Source organism: Toxotes jaculatrix, chromosome 10 (genome assembly GCF_017976425.1).
Source record: "Toxotes jaculatrix isolate fToxJac2 chromosome 10, fToxJac2.pri, whole genome shotgun sequence".
In the NCBI taxonomy this organism is placed as follows: Eukaryota; Metazoa; Chordata; class Actinopteri; family Toxotidae; genus Toxotes; species Toxotes jaculatrix.
The window spans coordinates 7,822,007-7,845,745 of record NC_054403.1 but is presented as its reverse complement, the minus strand read 5'-3'; the positions used below and the strand labels follow the sequence as shown (position 1 = coordinate 7,845,745).

The following is a 23,739-nucleotide window of genomic DNA, read 5'->3' as shown; positions in this document are numbered from 1 at the left end:
AGTCACGCACACGCGGGAACGCACATACACACATACATACATATACATATATATTCACACACATACACACACTCAGACTCATACTGCCATCCTGTGGAGGCATTGATTACAGGGCTTTCCCCCTTGACAACAACTCTGTGGAGTGTGTGTCCGTGCGTGGGTGCGCGCACGTGTGCGTGTAACTGTACAGTAGGCTATTTGACAGAACATCACGTGGGCCTATAAGATACGATCTGTAATAAACCCAAGGCTGAAGGCGATATAGGAGCTGATCAAACGTCTCTTAGATGTACTGGACATAATACAAGATCCATGTGACTGAATGGGCACAAAATGCGTTCTATAAATAATCTCATGTTATTAACAATGCTGTTTTTAGAAGGACCCACAAAATGTAACAAAAATACGTCCACCAAGCACAGTGTGAGGTATTATTGCTCAGTGCACCAGAAAACAAAACTGTTGGATGGATAAACACTGAAACTGAACTCTGGCCAGAAGGTGGCCCCAAAGAAAAGGACATGTTTTTACCTCTGAGGGTCTCTGAACAGAGTCAGGCTCAGTTTTACACCATCAGACTCAGCTCAACTGACATCAGTCTAAAGCACAAAGTATACCCTCTGCAAGGCTGCAATGTACATTTTTATCATCTGCCTTTGTGTTTTGGAATCTGTCTGATCCTTAACCTGCACTTTGTCAGGCTCAGAGTAATTAACAACAATTTAGGCTATTTTGCATTTGTGTGTGTCCCTTCCAAGGTCCCGCTATTGTGCATCTTGGATCACTGATGTTACTTACTGATAGAGCTGCATGGAACAGAGTCATTATTAGTGACATTACTCTGGCATTTCCTCCTATGACAGGTCTAATTAATTAGGAACAAGAGGTTTTAGTTTCATTGATAGTAATGCTAAACTAAACAGTTGTTACAACTGAAAAGCATTTATTAACTTTAAAATCTTAAATTATCATATTGATTATATTGAAAGTGGCAAAAACATGCAGATACAGATTCTCTGCAAACTGAATAGCACACATATGCTGTGGATGTGTTCTCTTGAAGTACCAAAAGCAATCACATAAAGTCTGTGAAGGGAACTTCTTCGTTTAAACTCTTAGATCTTTGAATTTGCTGTTTGCTATTACTACTACTCATACTACTGGCACTAAAAGTACTACCAATAAGAAAAACACAGTGCAAAAGTAAAATTGAGTTTAGGTGGATGATGGTACGAAAGATGTAAAGATCTCAGGACACAACCATGCTTTAAAAATCTTTAATAGCAGTTCTTTATTTAATCGGTAAGCAGTACTGAGACAGTTTAAATTCCCAAGCTCTTGTGCTTGATTGTTAAAATAAAACTGCATTTCTCACAACTTTGTCAGTTTATGCCACCGGCACAGATAGCATAAGAACAATGATGAAAACATCCTTATACCCTTAAGTCTTATGCTGGCTTCTGTGCTGTTGAAGAGAGATAAACGTTACCATGCACTTTAATTTATACATTCTACTGCTTTGTACCGGACTTTTAAATTTTTGTTTACTGTGCTTTTATTAGTATTTATTGCATGCTTTTTTATCTTAAGTTTGTGGATACTGCTGGAATTTGTGAATTTCCCTTGGGGATGAATCAATATGCAGCCCGCTGCATATTGAAAATGCCACACTGAAAGCCTAAAGAGATCACTGCAATGAAAGTTGTATCTGCTGTTAAATTAGTTCATTTTTCAGTTTGTGAAGAGAAGTAAGGTGCTACAGAATTTCTCAAAATGTATAGATGGTAATAGTGTGGATAGACACTTACATTCATGAAGGTTGGCTAACTTGGTGTCTTACTAAAAGTGGTTTAATCATTTGCTAGAATATTTATTAAATAGATTATTGTTGTTGTTTTCTAAATAAACTTAAATGTATTCCTAAATAAATTCATGATGAAATGTTAATAGTGATATCCTGCTCTTGCCTGGTACATAGTTTGATGCAGTGTTAATGTGAACATTATTGTATTTGCAGGATTGATTTACATATTGGCCTATGTGAAATTCACATATGTGCACAAGCGCACTGATGGTGTAATGGAAATTATCTCGTTTGTTTTGTTACTTGTTTTTTTGTTACTGAATTAACATTTTCATTAGTATTGGTATAATATGAAAGATACTATGTTTATGAGTTTATGTAGAAGAAATTCTTATTGTGTGTGTCTTATTTCTCTGTGCACCACAGAAGGTAGGAAAAGCTGCAGTGGAGCAGAATACAGCCTTCGGTGAGGGCGACTTGTTTTCTTTTCCATTTCTGTAGGTTTAAAAACTAGTTTCTTCAAACTTTGTGTTGTGGCTTCACCCTCATGAAGACGTGCTGAGGTTATAGGAGGTCGAAGCTGGAGGTTGAATAACACGATCCGCCCACTTTTTCAACGTACACATTACACCTTTACCTGGAACAGTACACCCCTTTGCTCTACTTATCACCTGCAACTGAAGAAACAGAGCAAAGAAGTTAAGAAACAGACCTACATTTAAAGAAGAGTTCAGAAAATACTATTTTAACATATTCAAAAGTTACACGTAAGATGCACTATAAATCATACATACAAGATAGATAGGTACTGTAGGTCTCGCTTACACACCGAATCAAAGCACTTCCTCCAAACAGCCTACAAATGAACAGTGCCCACGATCTCGCGATCACAGTCGTTGCAATCATATCACTCCGCGCTGAGCAGACCCGGAGTGTAGTCCATCTGTTTGACAACCCCCCTCAAATTTGTATTATATCGCTAAATATAGCCAAAGGATTGAGGCATTTGTAACCAAAACCATTCCGCTGTCTGTAAATATGCAAATGACACAGTAACTGCGGTAGAAATGCATTTTTAACATTGGTACCCAGGAGTTTACCTCATGCAAAATACGTGCTAGGTAGACATTTTGGCTCCGTCCTGGGTATGCAAACACAGCCGTACCGTCGCATGTACGGAGCCACAATGATGCCAGTTGCAGCACTACGTCGCCAGCGCGCACTGTGAGCCCTTTGCGTGCGCATGGCGGAGGGCTCTCGAGCTGTAGCGCAGCGAGAGATGCGCTCCAACAATAAGACTTCCGGTTTTGGCGGCAGGCTTTCAGAATGAAAGGCTGGTGTTTTTAAATAGTTTCAAAGTGCAGTAAAACTATTTTGTATTTAGTCGCTCTGCACATTTATTTAAATCAATTACAAATAATTTATTGGTCTCAGGAAAAGAAATTTCTGAAAAACGACGATAATATGTCGAGACAATTATCTGTTGATTAGTCAATCAATAGATAATCATCAGCTATTAAATGTTTGATCTTTTAAGTCATTTTTCAAGTAAGTGCCAAACATTCTCCATCTTATCAGACATAAGGATCTACTGCTTTCCATTGTTTTATATCATTACAAACTGAACTGAACTGTTGTTCAGAAAATATTGTGATGTTTATTTTTCACCGTTTCTCACATTTTATAAATCAAGCAATTAATTAAGAGATCGAGTAATTAACTGGGAGAATAATAGACAGATTAATCAGTAATTAAAACAATAGTTATTTGGAACCTGGTAACATGCATCATTCTCATAGAAGACTGCAAGTAAGACTAAGTCAGAGCAGCGTCGTCTATGTACAGTCTTCTCTGGATGTTATGACAGCCAAAGAGGACTTATACAGTATGGCTAAGTTTGAAGGCCTGCCTTTTGTTTTGTTTTTATGAAACTGGTGCAATTTAACTTATAGTGTGAAAGTAGCGACAATTATCATTCTTAAATATAATGATAATGCTTCAGTTTACATTAAATGTGCTGATGCTTTTATTGTGAAAACTTAGGTTCGGAAGTGTTGTGGTTGTTGCTGCTGGCGACACAGGCCGCAGTGATTTGGTAGCCGCTGCAGTAGGAGGAAGGACCGCGGTTCTACCCCTTCTATCTTTCAGTTTCGCCTCGAAATTCTCTCGGTGGTTCCTTCTTGTAGCGATCAGTAAACTGAGTGTACAGTACCGGTGTTCTATGATAACGAAGTCGTAGTATTACCAACGGAAAGTGATCTCAATCGCCATTTTAATCGCACGTTTTCCCTGACAGAAGCGCTAGCACAACAATGGCTCTGAAAAGAATTCACAAGGTAAGGAAGTGAACGACGAGGCCCAGGATTTCGCAGTTTCGTTAGGGATTTGGCTCCAAGGTTGCCCATTTGATGCTTGTCTGATGGGTTTAGTATATTGTGAATGATTTAAAAATATAGACTAAACAACTAAGGCTAGGTTTCAGCTGCCAGCTAACGGTCTGAGAATAGCGAGTGACGACAGTGAGAGCAGCAATGCGCCGCTTTTCTGTGTTCACCAGGGCTGCTACAAATGGGCCAACTCAACCGTTGACTTACTACTAACCGTTAGGTTAGCTGTTCTTGGTTATGTCACATGGATTTACCGTCGATATATTTAGTGCTGGATATAATGAAATGTCCTAACCAGCTATGACTGATGCTAGTTACCGATATTGGTGGTGTGTTAGCTGTTTCTGGCTGACATTATCTGTCCCGGTGGCTGGCTAACTCGGATAAGCTAAAATGTTCTCCTGATTGGACTAGCTAACTACATTAATGCTATACATTTACAGTAAAGTAACGATGGTTCCCATTCATAAATGTTTTATGCTATCATCTCTTTCCTTAGTAGTTCCCTTATTCTATAGTCCAGGTAGCTAACATTATTTATTACAGTGACTTAAGCTTGCTTAACTCGCTCCTTGATTTGACAGATAAGTTATCCAGCTAGCGGTAACGCTAATGTTAGCTTCATAAAAGAGGACACTCGCGCTTGTATTATTAAAGGATTTGTCGTTTTTATTCTCTTCTCTGTATTTGACGATTTGAATTTTGGGATGTGTTATGGATTCAAGTAGAATTCTAACAGCCCATAGATACAGCTGGATGTAACCTAAGTTAGCGAATTTATTCCTTGTTTTTCATTATTTTGCTTTCGTAATGTACAAAGTTGCTGTATTTTAAGTTGTCATTATAGAATCGGTGTATTATTGTCTGTGTTTGACATTATCGGCGTTTGTACTCGACAAACGAGCAATAACAAGGGAGACGGTTGTGATATTGTTAGCCGTGTGCCGCTGTTGTAAAAACAGGCCCCACGCGTTGTTCGCCTTTGATGTCATGTTGCTGACAGCAGGCGAGCAGCAGGTCCTTATTCGAAGTTACCGTTCGTTTGGTTGAGTTAGCTTAATGTGCCTTGTCTTTTTGTTAGTAATTTCTGCAGCAACATTAACCCGTGTCACAGTTTGGCTGACCAGCCAGCCTAATGTTTCTCTCACTTGACATCCTGTGCTGTTGTCGATCCGATCCTGAGCAGCTAGCATTTACGCTAAGCTAACTTTTGCACCACAGCGTTACACTGGGCTACACACACCTAGCTTACACCCAGTTCGCCGGACTGTTTTGCTTATAGTAAAACATCTGTTGTCATATCGTCGTGATCTTGGTTTGCCTTTCACATGTACTACCTACTGTACCTGTAGAAATGCCATTACGTAATTGCAGCCACTTAAATAATCAGGGGTGTTGTTGGTTCAGTAGGAAATTCTTATTGAGATGATATTGTTGCAGTGAGACTTTGTAGCTGTAACAGTGGCACCTGCCTTAGGACCTGTTTGCAAACAGTGGTGTAGTCAGCTTTACAGAGGACTCATACTGAGCATGTTAAATGGTACATAATAAAACGTTATTAATTAGTATTGGTATTTGATCATTAAAGATTCTTTTGCAGGGATTTCTTTTGTGTGATGTTTTTTGTTTGTTGCCCTACTTGTTCAAGACATTATTCTTTTTTACCTTTTTCTTTTAGTTATTGTTTGTGGAAATATTTAAAATAGTTCACCATTTTGCAGAATCTGATCAACTGACTTGTCATTTGTTTGTTTCAGGAGTTGAATGACTTGGCACGGGACCCACCAGCCCAGTGTTCTGCAGGACCAGTAGGAGATGACAGTAAGTTAACATCAAGACTAACACTGTCCTGGTAGCTGTGTGTAACTGGGTCTCAAAATAGAATGACACAAAAACTCAAAAAAATACCTGGTTTACCCATCCCTTATTTAATAAATAACTTGGGTCCCAGAAATAAATATTTAGCAGCTAAAATACTCACAAAAGACAACCAAATAAATTACTTTATTTGAATTTGTTACAAACTATGTAGATCCCTTCAGCTGTAAGCTGGGTTTCAACTGTCCCCAGCTCTGCTCTCTCAGGTTATGTGTTTATTTTTGTTAAAATTTGTGTTATTACTGCTTACAGCTCAAATACGTACAGTATTTTCAAGCCTAGGACTTGTAAAGTGGTAAGGAAAATAATTAGCGAAAGGTCTGACTTTTAATGTGAAGAGTACATTTTACTAAATTATATAGGCAACATGTAAGAATTGGCCAACTGTTGAATTCATACTCCAAACAAACAGGGGTCAGAATATTACCAGAAGGTTGGGATGTCTACCACTATTGTAAGAGTCAAGGAAATGTTCTGCCTCCTGTGCCATAGTTGTACAGGCCATCAGGCATACCACAACAAACCCTGTTGGGTTGCTGCATTGATGGGATGGTGGATGGTCACGTGTGTTCTGGTACTTGGCTCACTGGCCACTTGCAACCATGTTTCAACCTTCACCCTCGTGTTCAGATAACATTAGCTTGAATAAATCTAACCTGAACATAGGGCAGTTGTTGACGTGTTGCCAGACCTGCACAGATTGGAGAATAATGTTTTCCTCACAGGTTTACCTGGCAGTCTGATTATGTAATTGGTAGGCTGTTTTCTTTGGTTATTGTTAGACCAACAACCGCGATTTTCACACCCAGTCTGCCCAGTCAGAGACAGGGAAGATGTGGTGGTGGCAGGAGTAGAGGACGAGCCATGAGAGGTCAAGGAACGTGAGGGAGAGCAGCTAGAGCAGCAGCATCAACAGCTGAGCTCGAGGAAAGAGTGGAGGAATGTCACAGAGAGAGGACGGCTGCAACCCAGGTTTATAGCCTACTCCAGTTACTACTACTTCATTATCTCATGTTGGACTTAGGGCAGAGTGGACGCAACAGTCACTTCGTATGGCCTCGTGAGTTACAAAGTGGTATTACGAGACGAGACAGGCTGGGTCTAGCTGGTTAACTCTCTGCAACACAATACACAGACATAATGTCAAAACTCTTACTTCTTCACTTTCTGTTGCTAATGTTGGTAAATTTTTGAATGTTTTAAACTATAATGCTTACACATTGCCTGCATGGCTTTAAAAAAAGTCATCTGTTTTTCTTTTGAGCAGATCCAGGAAATTCCTGGACTACCTCTTTTGAAAATACTGGTTATTATGAAAATATAGTATTCCCAACTCTACTGCTACATCTAAGTTTCACTTTTACTTTGAGAGCAAGTATAAGGGGAAGTCTCAGTTTGGTATTCATACCAATTTCAGATTTGTTTTTGCTCTGTAGAGACTGAATCAAAAATAAAATCCAGAAGACATAAAGTCAGTTTTTCTCTTAATTTAAGTACATGACATTACTTGGATTCAACACGTACTGTAAATATTTACTTGGAAACAAATTCTTTGTTCAAAATATTGTCAGTAAATACAAGACATGGTGGTTTTTCTGATGAGTGACAGCTGCAATTGTCAGCTGTCGTATAAGACTGGTATAAATTCATTAAAAACATTTAAAACATTCACAGAATATTGTTTGAAAACATTATCTTTAACTACAGTTTACTGTGTTTTGGGGTTTTGGCAGTATAACTGCTGGCTGTGTGCTGACTGTCTGCCGCCTGTCTTTAAGAATGTTTCATTCTAATGTCTCAGCCACCTGTATCTCTGCTTAGAAGATTTTGTCATTTACACATTCCTAAGCAGTTTTAAAGCTCTTTGTCTATCTCCATGTATAAGTCACAGCGGACACTCAAAACCTTTGTTTCAAGTCAAAAACTACTAACTTGACTTTCATTGATGGACATATACTTACTAGGTTAGGTCGTATGGTTAGACAAATGTTTCCTTAAGCAGGCTAATAGAGAATAATTAGTGAGGCCAAAAATGATAAGGTGGGTGCCAGTCACCCTTTGTACATGCAGCGTAATGCACGGTGGCCCAAATAAGTACACAAGCCACGTGCAGTAGAAACCTGGTTACACCAGTTGTGTGATTTGATTAAGCTTATTTACCACTCTCACACTGTGAGATGAAGTGTGTGTGTGTATTGTGTAAGTTTGTATTGTTTCATAATGATTAAGCAACAGTGGACTTGGGGTGTGTTTTTCCGTAGTGTAATAAGTATAGTAGTTTACATTATGTTGGTCTCTAGCACCTGTACACTCAAGTTCAGTGGGTCAGTAATAAATACCACCTCTGGGAATCTTATGATGATCATTTTTGTTGAGACTGTCATTGAGGTTTTGGTTCCAAACTCTGGTGTTGTGCTTTATACACGGGAAGGAGAATCTTTATTTTATATCCCCCCAACTTCACCACTTCCCCCATCTGCCAGCAGTTATCTGTAACAGGACTTGAAATTGCTTCAGGAGAGAAAGAATAAATGTCCTGCACGATTTGAGAATTAAATAAAGTGTAATGCACAGACACAAAGCGATTTCCATATTGCTTATATAATTTTATTTTTAACTTTATTCGTCACCTTCTTTAGTTAAAACACAAATTATCCATTTTCATGGCAGTAACAGTGTTTGCTGTTCTTAAACTTATTTGTGAATGTATACTCAGTATTTATGAATTCAAGTAGATGTCTGATTTTCAGTTAAGTTAGTGGAAATCTTTGAAGCTGTTGTTCTGCTCTGGTAATCCACAACAATCTAAAGAAGGGTTTGCTACTATTAACATCATAGAAGACAAGGTAACAGAGATATGTTAATGCTTAGCTAGTGGTGTCGGGTCAAAGTTTTGATTCTGACATGTTTTCAAACTTAATCAATTCAGTCTAGTTCTTCTTAACATTGGTGCAGTCCGTTACTTTTTAAATATTTGATAGTTCTTTGCTTTTCAAAAGCAACATAGCATGAAACTTTAATTTTGATGATGTCAGGGTTTTGTTTTGTTTTTCGTTGTTAGTTTTTGTTGATATGTGATCACTTCCTTGTCTGTGGTGAAACTGCTGGTTCATTTCAGAGAATTTGAAACATGAAGAAATAACCAGGTGAATCATACACAGTATTGGCAATTTGCTAATACAGTGGCTGGAGTTCTCTCCTGCAATAAAAAGTGCTGCTGTGATGGACCACTGATTGATTGTTTTTACATGTATAATTACAATTCATATAAAAACATCTTGTTTGTTAGTGTGGAATTGCCATAGAAAGAACCCTCTACAAAATATGAAGGTTTCCATAACAATGACTAGTGTTAAAACAGGTGAGTTGCCAGTCTGTGTTGCTAGTTGTAGTTTATTCCAGTGACATTAACTAACTGCAGACAGCTTGTAGCTAGTTTAGCTTGATTGTTATTCGAATGCATGGCAAATGCAGAAGAAATCCCATTGGTGCAAAAAAATATGTAAATGTCAGATGTATAGTGAGGAACAATAATGCTGCAGCTTCCAGTGAAGGGGTGGGCTGATGCTTATCATGACTGCAACACCTGCTTTTCATGAGGGACCAACACCCACGCCATTATCTCGTGTGTTACGTTCTTGTCATACGCAGGTTGGAGCACATACATATTCGCAAATCTCGGTGTGGGGTTAAATCAGAGTCCATGCTTATTGAAAGGGTGCATCAGATTGAATTCTTGTCAACATAATTCCTTATTTTTTCTAGTAATCTGTTTTTGATGAACTCTGTATGTTGTGTATATTAAAATTATGATCTTTCATTTCATCATATGCAAGAAATCCAAAATAACATTTGTCAAATGTGACAGTGAGTCGGCAGTGCTAAAGAAGTTCTTAAGAAGTCGCGACCCGAGTCTGTCGTGTTCGAAAAGGACATAATTCATGAATATTTATGTTTGGTTGAGGTATTACTATTCCAGGAAAAAATTCTTGTGATGCTTGTGTTAACAGTAGGTCACATTTGAACAAAAGATTTTACCTGCGGGCAACAAATGTGCATTACCTTGAGGGGGATGCAGCACTTACTTGTGAGTTGTTACAAACACAGCTTTACTGTATTTCAGTATTACCAACAAATGTTTAACCATGTGAGTGTTATCAGCATCCAGGCTTGAGATCCGCTGTGTGTGGGTATATCTGAGGAGTTCTTCATTTATGCCATTCAAACCTCTTGCATGAGAACAATCAAAGGGTAGAGTGTAGAGTGTCCAGGGATTAGATCAGTCCGGTGTCCACACAGTGATAAGATGTATTAGTGGTGTCAGAGCTAAAACAGTTCTGACAAATCTGACATAGAACTTGTATAAAATGGGAACCAGTTCTTAATCAGCACCTTTATTCTTGATTTATTAGTGATATGTATTTTAATTATGAATGTTTGTGTGGCATGTCTTTATACTAAAACTGCATCGTGGGAAATAATCAGGTAGCAGCAACATTGCTCTGTTCATACCACTTCCTGCCATTCAGCATCAAATGAAGCATTTGTCTACAGACTAAAAGAAAGTGTTTCATGTTACCCGTAATTGCTGTGGTTGACTTTTTTTTAGTGTGACGCATCGCCAGACCTGAACAGGATGCTTGAATTTGGACATGTTTAATTTAGCTATGGACATATTCAAATTCTGATGTTTATGTTGGTGCAATTTGTTTTCTCTAAACATTTTTATTACACCTGAAGCAGTACTTTTGATATTTTTCCTATAAAAAAACATTTTCTATATGTAAATGTGAGTTTACTACCAATATATGAGCTTTAACAATTTAAAGAACCTGTTTCTGAGAATATTTGTCCTGTATAGCACTTTATGTAAGAGCCAGTTTCTCAGCTGTACAAATAAACATGCACACTTCATGTGGCATTATTTATTCTAACACTTCTCAGGCACACATTGTGTTCTTAGTGTTTCATAACCAGTTTCTCTGTTTTCCCTTTCAGTGTTTCACTGGCAAGCCACAATAATGGGACCTGTAAGTGTTCACCCGGTCACAGCCTTATCACGCTGCTTTCATTTTTCATGGCAATTATCACACTGTTCTGTCATTATTTTTACTCTTAAGACCTGACCTTGCTCTTCAGTGCAAACCCATACGGCATCTGCTGGAGCTAATGTAAACTGGACTTATTGTTACCTGAGGGAGGGTTAACGTGTAGTCAGCCAAAATGTTCTTGGTTGACAGCAGCCATTTAAGTCCATGTTGTATGCATTCATTTGTCATAAATGTAGTTGGGTTACTAATGAGAGGAATGGGATTCTTTTTCCCCGCATTAGAATGACAGTCCTTACCAGAGCGGGGTTTTCTTCTTGACCATACACTTCCCCACAGACTACCCCTTTAAACCGCCAAAGGTAAGTATGCTACATACAAAGTACTGATATTCATTAAGAAAAAAAAGTAACTCTGGGGTGCAAAGAGTGCAGCTAGTCTGCTAAAAAAAACAAAACAAAAAAAAAAAACGCCACAGCTTTATATCATTCAGTTTCCTGTTGTTCCCCTCGCCTGCCCCACCGCCTACACCTTCATTGCTTTTCTCTTTTTCAGGTTGCATTTACCACAAGAATCTACCACCCAAATATCAACAGCAACGGCAGCATTTGTCTTGACATCCTGCGATCACAGTGGTCTCCGGCTCTCACCATCTCCAAAGGTAGGCTGATTTCGACCGGTCTTCAGACTCTGAAGTGCACCACTGCACATATGGTTACAGATAAATGGCAGATGCTTCTGCTTTTACAAACAGCGTGTTAAGAATGAAGGCAGAGGGGAAACATGTTGGTTTCCTTTTAAATGAAAATGCTTCCCACAAATAATACATTTCCACATGTCTCTCGCAGAGGTCCTTGTATTAAACTGGAGTACGCTCTCTGTAAATGTCAGCTTTAGCTCTTTTAATCAGTGGAGGGTTAGAACCGGACAGACTGATAAATGGTGTGCCTCATTCACAAGAGGGTTTTGTTTTTTTTGTTTTTTGTTTTTTTTTTTTAAAATAAAATTTCAATGACCAGTGTATAACAGAACATAACATAATGTCTGGGTTTATTTCTGAATACTGATTGGTTTACTCTGAACCTGTGCCCTGTCCATTCCAGTCCTCCTGTCCATCTGCTCTCTGCTGTGCGACCCAAACCCGGACGACCCCTTAGTACCCGAGATCGCCCGCATCTACAAGACGGACAGGGAAAAGTAAGTGATTCGTTTCATGTTTGTTCACCTACAACCCAAACCAGTCACATGTAAAGTCTCGGGTCTTACATGGACTGGAAGGACAGATTAAATTGTGTGAACTGGCTTTACAAATAAACCAACCCCTGATCACTCACTGTTCAAAAGTAATAGCCTCTAAAATTTTCATAAGATGTTATATTCATCCCTTAAATTTAGTAATGTGTGTGTCTGACTTGGTTTTCCCTCCCCCTGCCTGCTGCTCTGAATGGACACAGAGTCATTTTAAAGATCAAGTAGTAGTAACATCTTTTTCAGAAACATTTCAAATCAGGTGACTGCGTTTGATTTGGTATCACTAATCAATGCAACCTTAGAAAATAATGCAGCTGCACACTTGGTGCAGCAGGAGTCATGCATGCGATTGTTATTTTTCCCAGGTTTAAAAAGTGGAAATATTAAAAAAAAAAAAAAGGTTGAAATTTTTGGCATGTACCATGGTAAAATACACATATCAGCAGTGTGCCATTACAAAGGCTATGAAGAAGGAAATGTCTCATACATCACAGCAGTCAGCTGGTGTTTCCTTTGCAGTTCTCTGCAGTATCTCTTATCTGTCTGCTTTAGTGATGTTTTGCTTACTTCTGTCATTTGGTATGCACCAACAAAGCTTAATAAACACAATCAGTACGGTGGGAATGGGTATCATTTTGGCCGTGCTATGTCTGTGTTAAATCAGCATGGTTCTTCCTGCCACGGACTGGCCAGCAGCACTGGTCTCTGGCAGTTGCTGCAGTGGCAAGAGGGGGGGAAAAAAAAAACTAACCTGCTGAAATATTGGTTCAAAATGGCAGAACTGTGTGCTCCTGTAGAGCACCATACAGCTGGTCTGTCTGCTGCTGCTGTCAGTGTAACAGCAACACTGCAAATGTACAGCAAATGTACACATGGAAGGTAATGGACGTGACAGTGTTACAGTGTCCAGTACAGTCCGAGGCTAAATAACTAACAGTTCCCTTTCTCTGTTTTTCTTTGTCTCTGCTCGTGGACAGGTACAACAAAATAGCTCGGGAATGGACACAAAAGTATGCAATGTAGTGTTGGAGTAGAATCATGGCCAACCACCTCTACGACATAAGGTTAGGGGAGCTTCAGACGTAAAGAGAAAACAAACAAAAAACCATACAAACAAATGAAAAGTTTAAAACAAGATCTTGTTGGTTTCCATTGGAGTGCTTTCTTTGAGCCACGCCTCCCCTTCACCAGAGTACCTGTAAAACTCCCTCTGCCCCAACTCCCCACATTCTCTCTCCCCCTCCTCCATCTCTCTCTGTTTGACTCTGCCCCCCCTCCCCCTAACCTTCCCTCCTCTCCCACCTCTCAGCTCACCTGCCCATCCTCCAGTGTACATATTGTCAACTTGCAATGGTAACACCCGTCTCTCCCTACTCCTTTGTCACCTCCTCCCTCCCTTGTGACCTCTGACCCCATCTCCTGACTTCTGTATTCCGTTACATTTTGACACCATGCAGGTTGGGCTGTTGTGCCCCCGCTCACCACCACGTTTTTCCCTCACACCTGTGTCCTCACCCATCTTCCCCAGACGTTAATCACTAAAAGCATTCCTTTGAGCATCTGTAAAACTTTGAGGGGACCTTTTTCTTTATTTTCCTTTCTTGTTTTGTTTTGTTTTGTTTTTAGGGGGGAGGGGGACAATAATATGGAGGGATTTTTACACTCTGCACCCTTTCTTGTTTTGTTCTTCTTAAAATTCCCATCTGTTGAGGTGACAATTCAAGAAAGCTGTTTTGGCACGCGAGTCGAAGGGCACTCTGTATTTTATACAATAAATACTTCAAATAAATCATTGCAGGCTATGTAAAATGGCCTATTTTGGTCTTCTGTTGGATTCTGTGAAAGGACTTGAATTTATCCCCCCCTCCCCGTCCCTTCCCAAACCACCTTTCCCAAGTTGACCCCTTTGTACACGCATAGACACACATGCACGCACAACTGTAACCCCATATCACCCCCACCACTACCACCACGTTTTCTTTATTCACAAAGTGGAGGTCCTGGTCCAGGTATTTAAGCAATTTATTTTTCTTAGTTTAACCTGTGTTTTTATTCCCCACCCCCATAACTCTTTAGGTTGCTTTTTTTCTTTTCTTTCTTTTTTTTTTGTTTTTGTTTTTTGCTATTGTTAAATTAGAAGCTAACATCTTAAATGGCTATGGGACTGGCTTGGGCTCTGGGTGCAAGGAGAACCCACACTTCTTGCACAAAACCTCTGTATATTGAATTACCTGAGAGGCTCGTTGAGCTTTGTGTGTTGATTAAACTGTGTAATAAAAACCCATGACTCCTGTGTAGACTCATTCTCGGGCCCTTTTAAAGGACACACAGAGGTAAGAAAGGGACATGTGAAGCCAGGTCACTTTCATGACCCAGTTCTACAGAAATGTGACAAGATGAATAGTACCTGCCATTGCCACATGGTGTCACTGTCATTTGACAGATTAAATTGCTACTAAAAAATTCTATTAATCAGATATTGGTAATATCTGATTAATAAGTAAAAAGTACACTGAAACTTAAAAGTGCTCAGATCTGATGATTTTAAATGAGAGATGTAGTTCTGTGTTTACTGTCATCTCCTGGTGCTTCTCCTTTGAATGTGAAACTAATCTTTAAAATATGAGTGTAAAAGAACGCATTTACATACTATAGATATAAGAAATAAACATACATAAGTAGTTATTAATCCATTCATATTTATGCGAATAAATAGGTCGTTTTGTCGCCCTCTCGTGGTGCTTCTATGCAGAGTAATGTGGGGCGCAGTAAATGTCCAAGTGAGGCGATTCTGTGTTCATACAAAAAAAAATATGTTGATACACGCCGAGATTTTTATTTCTGTTAAAATAAATGTATGAAATTACATTTAGAAAGGGTTGTTTTGGCTCATTATCGCATTTCCTTAGTTCAAATACCCTCTTGAAAGGGAACTGGACTCACCAAAGCTCGCAGACATCGAGATGATTCTCCCCCAGTGGAAACCTTTGGCTCCAGCCGCATGCAACATGTTATTCAACAACTCAGTTGACAAGTATTTAATTAGATAACCGAGTGGTTCACGGCTGTAACATACGGCAGTAAATTATAGCAATGGGATACGTACTCTCGTTTACAGGATTATCTCAATGTTAGACTGTGAAGCGTGATTGAAACCTTTAAAGTAAGCCAGTAAGTAGTCCTTTACATAATATTAATTTACGTAAAGTCCAGTCCACCCACGAATTGGACAGGAAGCCTTAATTTAATGGTAGCCTCATAGAGGCTACCATTAAATCCTTGCATCTTAATTGCCCAGGGAAATAAAATTCGTGGATCAAACCTGGTAGTATCGTCGCGATTCGGTCTTTAAAAGAGCACTGAAGCGAAGCCGGAAGACCGCGGGAGGCGCGGGGCGAAGTCTCTTGATCTGATGGAACACCACTCGCCTTCCTCAGGCCCTCATTGGCTGCTGCACAGTGACGTAGCAAGCCGAGAACGGCGCTGCTGGAGCGGACTGAGTTCAGATAAGACTCCTCGGTTGACCTTGCTGTCGGTTGCTGAACACAAACAACACACCGTCCAGAGAAAACATGGCAACCCCAGGTTTACCTACAATGCCGCAGCTGCCAGTGCCCCTGCCCGCGTTACCCAGCTCGGGATTCAGGTTATCGAAAGGTAACGTATTGAAGCTAGCTAATAGCATGCTAGCATTAAATAAGTGTTTTCATTTTCGCCGCTCAACGTAAACTTAACGTCTGCGACCTAACGCTGCCCAAGCTAAGAAACCAGGATCTTTATAGGATACAGCACGGTTGTATGGAGATTTCTTCTTCTTAATGTAGTGCACAGACCTTGAAAATATACCAATCTGTTTTCCCAAGTAAGTTACTTTTTGGTTGAAATGTCAACAGTCGCTCTTTAGCTGGCCGGCTGCCATTTAGCTAGCTAACTGACCAGCCAGCCGAGCTGGGATCAGCCAGCCAGGTTGCGTTTCCAACTTTAGACGGTCACTCAGATAGTTTTGGCCCACCGGCTCTAGCCATACTTGGAGGCGATCCCACCATGTACAGTAGGAGTATCTTTATGTACGAGGGCCTCTTGCCGCTCCGGTGAAGCAGCTAATCACTGAAGTCGTTGATCCAGACTACCCGCAGGGCCCCTGTTCTTCTCGTCCTACGACTCTACATCATGTGATGCTCAGTAGACTTGGATAATCCTCCTCATTACCTCGCAAAAACTGGCAGTTTAACAAGTCCCGATAGAAAAGGGAAACAAGTGTACTTTTACCTCCTAGGCTGTCAGCTTTCTCTGTATCTAACACATAGGTGGTCCTGTTCATGAGAAATCCTCCATCATCATCATCATCCCTCTGATGATGCAACATGGCGAAGCCAAGCCAGCCAAGAAACATGCAAAAAAAAAACAAAAAAAAAACAATAGTTTCACATTAAAAACTTTACATTCATATTGTACTTAACAGGGCAGTTCAGTACCATCACTCTCTCACAGAGGCCTGTTTGTTAGGTGCACCTGTAGGAGAGAGGTGTTGTGGCGTTTGATTTTGTTGGCTTATAATGAGACGTGTTTCTCATATTTTATCCACCCTCATCCATATTTTGGAGTGCGCTATATGTGTGTGTCTGTCTCTCTACAGAGCATTTGTTGGTGGCGGTGCCGGTCGCAGTGGTCGCAGCTGTCGGAGGCTTCCTAGTCAGCCATTACCTGAGGGGACGGAGCTGTAAAAAGGGCCAGGTGAACACATCTGTCAGCAAAGACAGCCCCAAAGTGGTCCACAGCTTCGACATGGAGGACATTGGTACCAAGGCTGTGTACTGTCGCTGCTGGAAGTCAAAGAAGGTCAGGCCTCTGCAGGCTTGTTCAGAGCCACTGATGTCTGCAGTTTATCTCAGCTGGAAAATCAACTCATGAAGGCCCCAGAATTCCCTTTACTTTGCTTAATTAAAAGTTCTGCTTCTGTTTTTATGGGGTCAGACTTTCACACATTGCACTAATGGTCACATCCCAGGCAGTGTTTGAAAGACTTTGTACTGAAATGGACCCAAGCAGTACCTGAAGTCCTCATGGGAAAGAGAATTCTTTTGCAGGGGTCATGGACAAAAATGACAATAAATAACAAATAAATTTAACTGTAAATATGTTTAACTATGAAAAGTTGAATGTTTTGATGATTTATAACCACTGGGGATTAGTGGAGTTGAGTGGAGCCATTTCCTTATCTCATGTTGTCAGGATCATAAAGATAAAAGTGAGCCTTGGTCACCTCACCTGTTTGTGCTGAGGGCAGTAGAGCTAACATGTCCTCACAAAACCGTCTCATGTACTGCTGTTTCTGTGCCATGGCTCTCACCCGACTTCAGTGAAGTTAAATCATGTTTTTCATATCGTAAAGGACAAAGGGTTAAAGTTGATAAGAGCAAGTTTTGTTTTCCTCTAACGTTGTGTGCTCTTGTTGTAGTTCCCTTTCTGTGACGGAGCCCACGCCAAACACAACGAGGAGACCGGGGACAACGTCGGGCCGCTCATCATCAAAAAGAGGGACGCTTAAGCCACAGAACTCCACCCTCCCTCAACTTCCTAACCCCCCTCCCACAGTTTGTTCAGTTGTTTACCATCATCATTAACAGTGTCACACTAATGGTCATGGTATTGCATACTACAGTTAAAAAGTGGATAATCTCCATAGTCCAGAATAGAAACTCAGAAAGTGCTGAAAATATCGTGAATTCTGATTTCAGACGTTCATCACTGTTCCGGGATTAGACGACATGACTTTGAAATCAAAGGTCATTTGAGGGGAGATAAGAAAGGGACTTTGACAATCAGCACAGTCAGACATGGAGGCGTTGTATTTAACTTCAAGGATTTGGTCAAAATTCTCTCCACATCTGATATAAGTACATGTCACTGTGTGGGTGTTGTGCCTTCAGGTCTGGTTTCACCTGTGTTCCCTTCCTATCTCCACTCCTCCAGGTGTGGAGCAGGTGGTTGAATCAGTCAGTCCAGTACTTCGCTGGAATTCAGGACAGGCCTTATATTTAAATCTGCCGCCCAGAGTCTGAACACGCGCAACCTACATGAATGTTACATGTTTTTGATTTTTGCACAGAGTCAGAGGAAACAAGCTTAGTTTGTCTTAAATGAAATAATAATCTCCAGTACTGAGAGCAGTTGAAACACTATCTGCTGTTTGCAACCATTTACTGTTGGCTTTCTGAGGAAACTGTTGTATTTAATCTGTAAAGTGTTCAAAGGTTAAAAAAAAAAAAAAAAAGAAAACTCTGCTTACAAAGGATATATTTAGCTTTTTCATCAGATTTATTTTCTACTGGCTGCGGTGTGTCTGACCTGATGATTTGTTGTTCTGTAAATTGTGAATAAAACCTGTTGAGTGATCAGATTAGAACACCTCCCATATTTATTTTTAGGAGGCGTCTCCTGCTGAAGGGCCCAGGGGCCAAACTCTACATTTGTTTGTTTTTGAACCACAGGATCAACGACACTTCATTTAACCACTTCACCTCTGAGCAGAGAGGCAGAGCAGTGTGTTTATGGATTAACAGTGGACAGGGATAATAAGTAAACAGGCCAGTGTGGTGACTGCAGTGGGATCAGTGTGTGTGTGTGTGTGTGTGAAAGAGAGGTAGGGAGGCCTGGTCTGGAAGGGCTGAGGATTGAGTGGAGAGCGGGGGCGGTGGGGTGGGGGGTGTAGAGGGGGTGCTACCGTGCTGCAGTGTCCACCAGCACCAGTGGCCATTTTAAGATATACCGCAGTATTTGCGGTGACCACTAGAAGACGCTGTGTTTACACGGATAGTCCAGGCCAGACAGTGTACGCGAGAACGGTGGGCCCCTGCTCCCATAGTGACACGCGCACGCACGCACGCACACACACACACAGACATGCACGAGGTATCTGGCTGCGTGCCAGATGCAACGGAGGACTCTCATAAGAGGTGGAGTGGACTCGACCATCCCTGTGTGAGGAGTCACCTTTAACAGACAGCTCGACAGTGTGCTCTCACACAGGGACAGTGTCTCTGCTGTGAGGACAATATTTACTGCTTAAAAACCAGAGGGACATCAGCGTGGAGACAGACCGAGCAATGCAATCAGACTGCTAACAGGCTAAAATTCATCAGCCACTGTATTTGGACAAACGGTGAAAATGTGTTTTTATTTTATAGTTAGTTGTTAAGGTATTCTATTATTTATTTTTAAATTTTAAATTAGTTCCTTTTTTAAAGTAGACGACTTAGTATTGAGGACTACACGTGACACTGATGCCCAAATACTGAGTTTAGCCTCCTTCATATATAAATAACATAAAGTACAAATGTAATGGAAAGCCTAAAGCACAGGGGTGGATGTTTATTTATTTTGTTTATTTATTGTTTATTTTCTCCTGTTGTAACCCTCATTTAAAATGTCATCAATATATGATATCAACATCAAATTGATATATTATTCACCAATATTCTCATGTTTTTAATGCCCTTCAAGCCTCCATCATCACTAATTTGCAGACCAGCTTTTTTTTTTTTTTTAATCAGTTTAATTAAAAATTAGGTGTAATTGTCTTTCTGCTCTGCACTGTCTGGATCCCAGTTTATCAGCACACAGTTTACAGGAATCATGAAAGAAGAGGGATTCTCAGTTTAGGCTTTAAACACAGTTTATTGATAGGAAGTCTAATATGCACTGCTGTAACAGACTCCTGTGACAGATAATGAATGAGGATTTCCTAATTAAAACAAACAAACAAACAAACAGCATTATAATAAGCATTAAATGACTCGTGTATTCCTCAACAAGGAGGTGGACCTGTTGGTGTGTGTGTGTGTGTGTGTGTGTGTATATATATATATATATATATATATATATATATATATATATATATATATATATATATATATATATGCATGGTACCTGTAACAGTCATCATAAAATAAGACTGCTTGATGCCTGTTAACAGTTTCCACCCTACCGCCCATGTTCACCGACACTTTGAGTGTATGGCTGGATATTAAATGCCGGGTTTAATTGCTTATCCTACAGGATTCATACTGACAGCTGTCCGTGTACGTTGTGCTGTTCGTGTGGATATTATGGGGTCGCTCTGACCACGGTCTCCGCTGCAGTCCACTTCGCATTTTGAGCGACGCCCCCAAATTCCGTGCAGAGTGTTTGCAGACCCTCCGGGACGGAGAGGTGGAGGAGGAATCGGCAGCTCCGCCGTCCATATACACTACAATCACCACGCCATTAGTTCATGACTTCATCATATCTTTGACAGGAGAGTTTGGACCGCGTTGAGAAGGTAAGCGGAGACGTTTTGCCGACACTTCCGGTTGATTTTTTGCTGTTTTTTGTTTTGTCGCCTTTTTCCTGCGCGCAGCGCCGTGTCGCAGCGACCACTCGGACTGTGGTCAGCTCGCCGTGGCGTCGGTCGAGCACCGTCTTCTTAGGTAACCATAATTACGCTGAAACGATCGATCGGGCTCCACGATAGACCCATCGAAAGGTTTACACGCGTGTCCTGTGACAACATATATGTCCCCGTGTTTAATCAGTGGGGTAGTTTCCCCACAAATGTGGACACGGAATATAGCCTGGTCTTTTTTTATCCACAGCAACCGCATCGTTGCGCACCTCGCTCCTCGTCGTCGATACCAGACAAAAGACAGCCTGTTTTTTTACGGTCCACTATTTAGTCTTTCTCCGTTGAGCTTTAGCTTTGGCTGGCACACATAACAGCAGTCGTCAAAATGTATTTGAAAAGCGCGCTCCACATTTGACCTGCGCATATGCGCATATCTTTGCATATTGTTGTCGCTCTGTTATTGATTGCATTGATATACCGTGAAATTCTTAAAGGGATACTGCCTCCTGTATGCGGAAATCACCGGCAGGGCATGCACTGTGTCTCACAGAGGGGTCTGTCCATCTCTGTCCAGGCAGTTTTATTTCTAAATCTGTATACATATATGTTATATTTGTTTTTAAACACGGATTCTCTGATTCTCTGACACTCAAGTGTAGTGGCCGTGGCTGAGAAATATCTTCCTGTCTTATCTCCTCTGTTTACTCTCTTTCTGTATTCGTCTCTCCAACCTTTCTATTCTTAACCTTCCTCTCTTCATCCCCTATTCATTTCTAGCTCTCCAGGACTCTGAGGCTGCTGCAGAGAATGGGAATAGGGACACAGGCCAAGGCTTGCCATTTTGGCTGAGGTAACAGCAGGACGGTTGTCAACCCCGCATCGGCGTCAATCCCCTTCTCCCTCACCTCTCCTCCCACACACACACATACACACACACACACACACAAGGACACCCCCACACACAGCCACTGCTATGTCCACCGCCGTAGACATCGCTGGCCCTTCCTCCCCAGATCAGGCCCACAGCAGCGCTAAAATCCCCAATGAGCCACTGAGACCCAGCCTTAAGCGCTCCAACCACCCCTACAGCCTCTCCCATTACATCTCCACCCCTTCCCCGGCCGTGGACGTCAAAGGCCTGATCCAGCCCTCCCCGGCCCAGCAGCGGGCCGCCCAGCCTGCACACACTAAGCCTCGCCGGGCCCCCTCCTGGCCTGACATGTGGGAGTCGCCCAGTGGGCTCCACCTGGCCCATGCCGCAGAGCTGCTGATGCGCGCTGGGCTTCTGGCTCTGACACCCGCCACCACAGAGCAGGCCAGCCTGGGTGCACAGAGCAGTCAGCCAGCTAAAAGGGAGGCTGCAGAGGCAAAGGGGGGGAAAGGGGACGGGGAAGGAGGTGGGTCTGGGCCTGAGGAGGAGGAAGAGGACTCCTCTGGATGTGGCACTGACTTCCAACCCTTCCTGGGTGCCTGGTTCCCCTTCAGCCCCGCTCTGTTCCCCCTGGCAGGTTTCCAGATGGGGGGAGGTCACTGGAGAAGTGCGGCAATGGGAAGTGAGGGCATCGAGGGGCTGGTGGCCGAGGGTTACTCTCCTGGCTCTCTGGGCGCGGGCAGCGGAGGCAGGAGGAAGAGGAAGAGGTGCGGGGAGTGTGTACCTTGTCGGCGTCAGACGAACTGCGAACAGTGCAGCAGCTGCCGCAATCGCAAGAGGGGACACCAGATCTGTAAATACAGGAAGTGTGAGGAGCTGAAGAGGAAGCCAGGAGGCCCTGGGTTTGAGAGCAGAGTGTCTGGGTTTGACCTAAGGGGGTCCGACTTTACTTTGGGTCTGGCACAGGAGAGAAGCAACGGAGCCTTGGATGGATAGTAATGCTTGTGGTGGCAGCATTTGTCAGAGGATCCTGGTTGGATGATTGTTGAGGAGCTGCAGTTTAATGAAAACACACGGGACACAATGTTAACATGCTCGGACTGTGGTTCAAAGATCCTCAGATCTTGTGTTTAGCGAGGAGCTGCAGCTCTGTTTAAGAATGTCCACGCTCGTTCCCATCCTTCCTTTTGACAATCAGTGAAACGGAGAGGGGAGAAAGAAGGATACCAATGTGTGTCAATATTTAGATGACGACAAAAATGCTGTAAATAGCCTGTAAATATCTGGAAAACATTATGTCTTTTTTACATCCCTTTCCAGTTTGGATGTGTTGTGTTTCAGCATTAAAAGAGGAGCCAAATGTTTTGTTTCTGATGGGGAGTTTTGATTCTGTTGTTCTGACGTCACTGCATCAGTAAGAAATGAATGAGTTCAGCTTAGGCTAAATTATTTCATGTGCAACTTGTACTGTATAGCTCTGTTTGCCCTTTTGAAATAAAAGAAATTGGCCATGTGCACTTGTCTACAGGCTGGGTTTATACTACAGCTGTGTGTGTGTGTGTGTGTGTGTGTGTGTGTGTTCAAATTTAATTGGGTGTATGTGTCTGTTTGCACCCCCGTTTCTGCTTGTCCGCGCACACGTGTGTTCTTGTGTGTGTGAGGTTGTGTGGATTATGAGTCACCTAATGGTGTGGCTGAGAGCCTTATCGCAACCCCACAGACACACACACACACACACACAAACACACCTACACGCTGCCTTGGCAAGTCCGGTGCATGCACTCGAACACACCTAACCTGACATGCACACATAATCACAAACACTCACTCCTGTATTCACACTCTGACGCAATTTCGCTTTTTATTCACAAGTATAGATCATATATAGACACACGCGCGCTCACAGACACACACGCACGCACATGCGTTATAAGCCAAACACACAGTCAGCTAGACCGAAGCTACAGGGTGGGTTTTTGCTTGTTGCCGTAACGATGGCTGATGTGATAAGACCTTCTTCCTCGGCGCCACACTCCAGGGGACCGCAGGGAAGACGTAACCATGGCAACGGCCGGCCCGAGGTGTCACGCTATAATTGGGCCACGGCTGCACTTCCT

The 23,739-nt window shown here is 41.8% G+C and overlaps 3 protein-coding genes across 3 annotated transcripts; all 3 read left to right on the top strand.

The window, feature by feature from the left end:
• The first annotated feature begins 3,890 nt into the window (after positions 1-3,890).
• Positions 3,891-14,648, top strand: ube2d2 (ubiquitin-conjugating enzyme E2D 2 (UBC4/5 homolog, yeast)). The gene is made up of 7 exons (XM_041047671.1): positions 3,891-4,140; positions 5,949-6,012; positions 11,068-11,099; positions 11,402-11,479; positions 11,673-11,778; positions 12,221-12,314; positions 13,346-14,648. The coding sequence occupies exons 1-7, from the start codon at positions 4,117-4,119 to the stop codon at positions 13,389-13,391; spliced, it is 444 nt and encodes a 147-aa protein (XP_040903605.1). The 5' UTR covers positions 3,891-4,116; the 3' UTR covers positions 13,392-14,648.
• A 1,183-nt stretch (positions 14,649-15,831) lies between these two features.
• zgc:110843 (uncharacterized protein LOC541492 homolog) lies at positions 15,832-18,768 on the top strand. Its single transcript, XM_041048885.1, has 3 exons — positions 15,832-16,025; positions 17,005-17,207; positions 17,827-18,768. Exons 1-3 carry the CDS (start codon positions 15,941-15,943, stop codon positions 17,914-17,916), a joined length of 378 nt encoding a protein of 125 aa, XP_040904819.1. The 5' UTR covers positions 15,832-15,940; the 3' UTR covers positions 17,917-18,768.
• Positions 18,769-20,553: 1,785 nt separating this feature from the next.
• On the top strand, positions 20,554-23,131 carry cxxc5b (CXXC finger protein 5b). The gene is made up of 2 exons (XM_041047472.1): positions 20,554-20,688; positions 21,529-23,131. The coding sequence occupies exon 2, from the start codon at positions 21,725-21,727 to the stop codon at positions 22,616-22,618; it is 894 nt and encodes a 297-aa protein (XP_040903406.1). The 5' UTR covers positions 20,554-20,688; positions 21,529-21,724; the 3' UTR covers positions 22,619-23,131.
• The last annotated feature ends 608 nt before the right edge of the window (positions 23,132-23,739 follow it).

Excerpts from the sequence above, each read along its gene's own strand:
- cxxc5b (XM_041047472.1), top strand. The coding sequence starts at position 21,725 with ATGTCCACCGCCGTAGACATCGCTGGCCCTTCCTCCCCAGATCAGGCC.
- ube2d2 (XM_041047671.1), top strand. The coding sequence starts at position 4,117 with ATGGCTCTGAAAAGAATTCACAAG. Across the intron at positions 11,100-11,401 it reads AAGCCACAATAATGGGACCT|AATGACAGTCCTTACCAGAG; the intron begins GTAAGTGTTCAC and ends TCCCCGCATTAG. Across the intron at positions 11,779-12,220 it reads GGCTCTCACCATCTCCAAAG|TCCTCCTGTCCATCTGCTCT; the intron begins GTAGGCTGATTT and ends TGTCCATTCCAG.
- zgc:110843 (XM_041048885.1), top strand. The coding sequence starts at position 15,941 with ATGGCAACCCCAGGTTTACCTACAATGCCGCAGCTGCCAGTGCCCCTG. Across the intron at positions 16,026-17,004 it reads GGGATTCAGGTTATCGAAAG|AGCATTTGTTGGTGGCGGTG; the intron begins GTAACGTATTGA and ends GTCTCTCTACAG. Across the intron at positions 17,208-17,826 it reads GCTGCTGGAAGTCAAAGAAG|TTCCCTTTCTGTGACGGAGC; the intron begins GTCAGGCCTCTG and ends CTCTTGTTGTAG.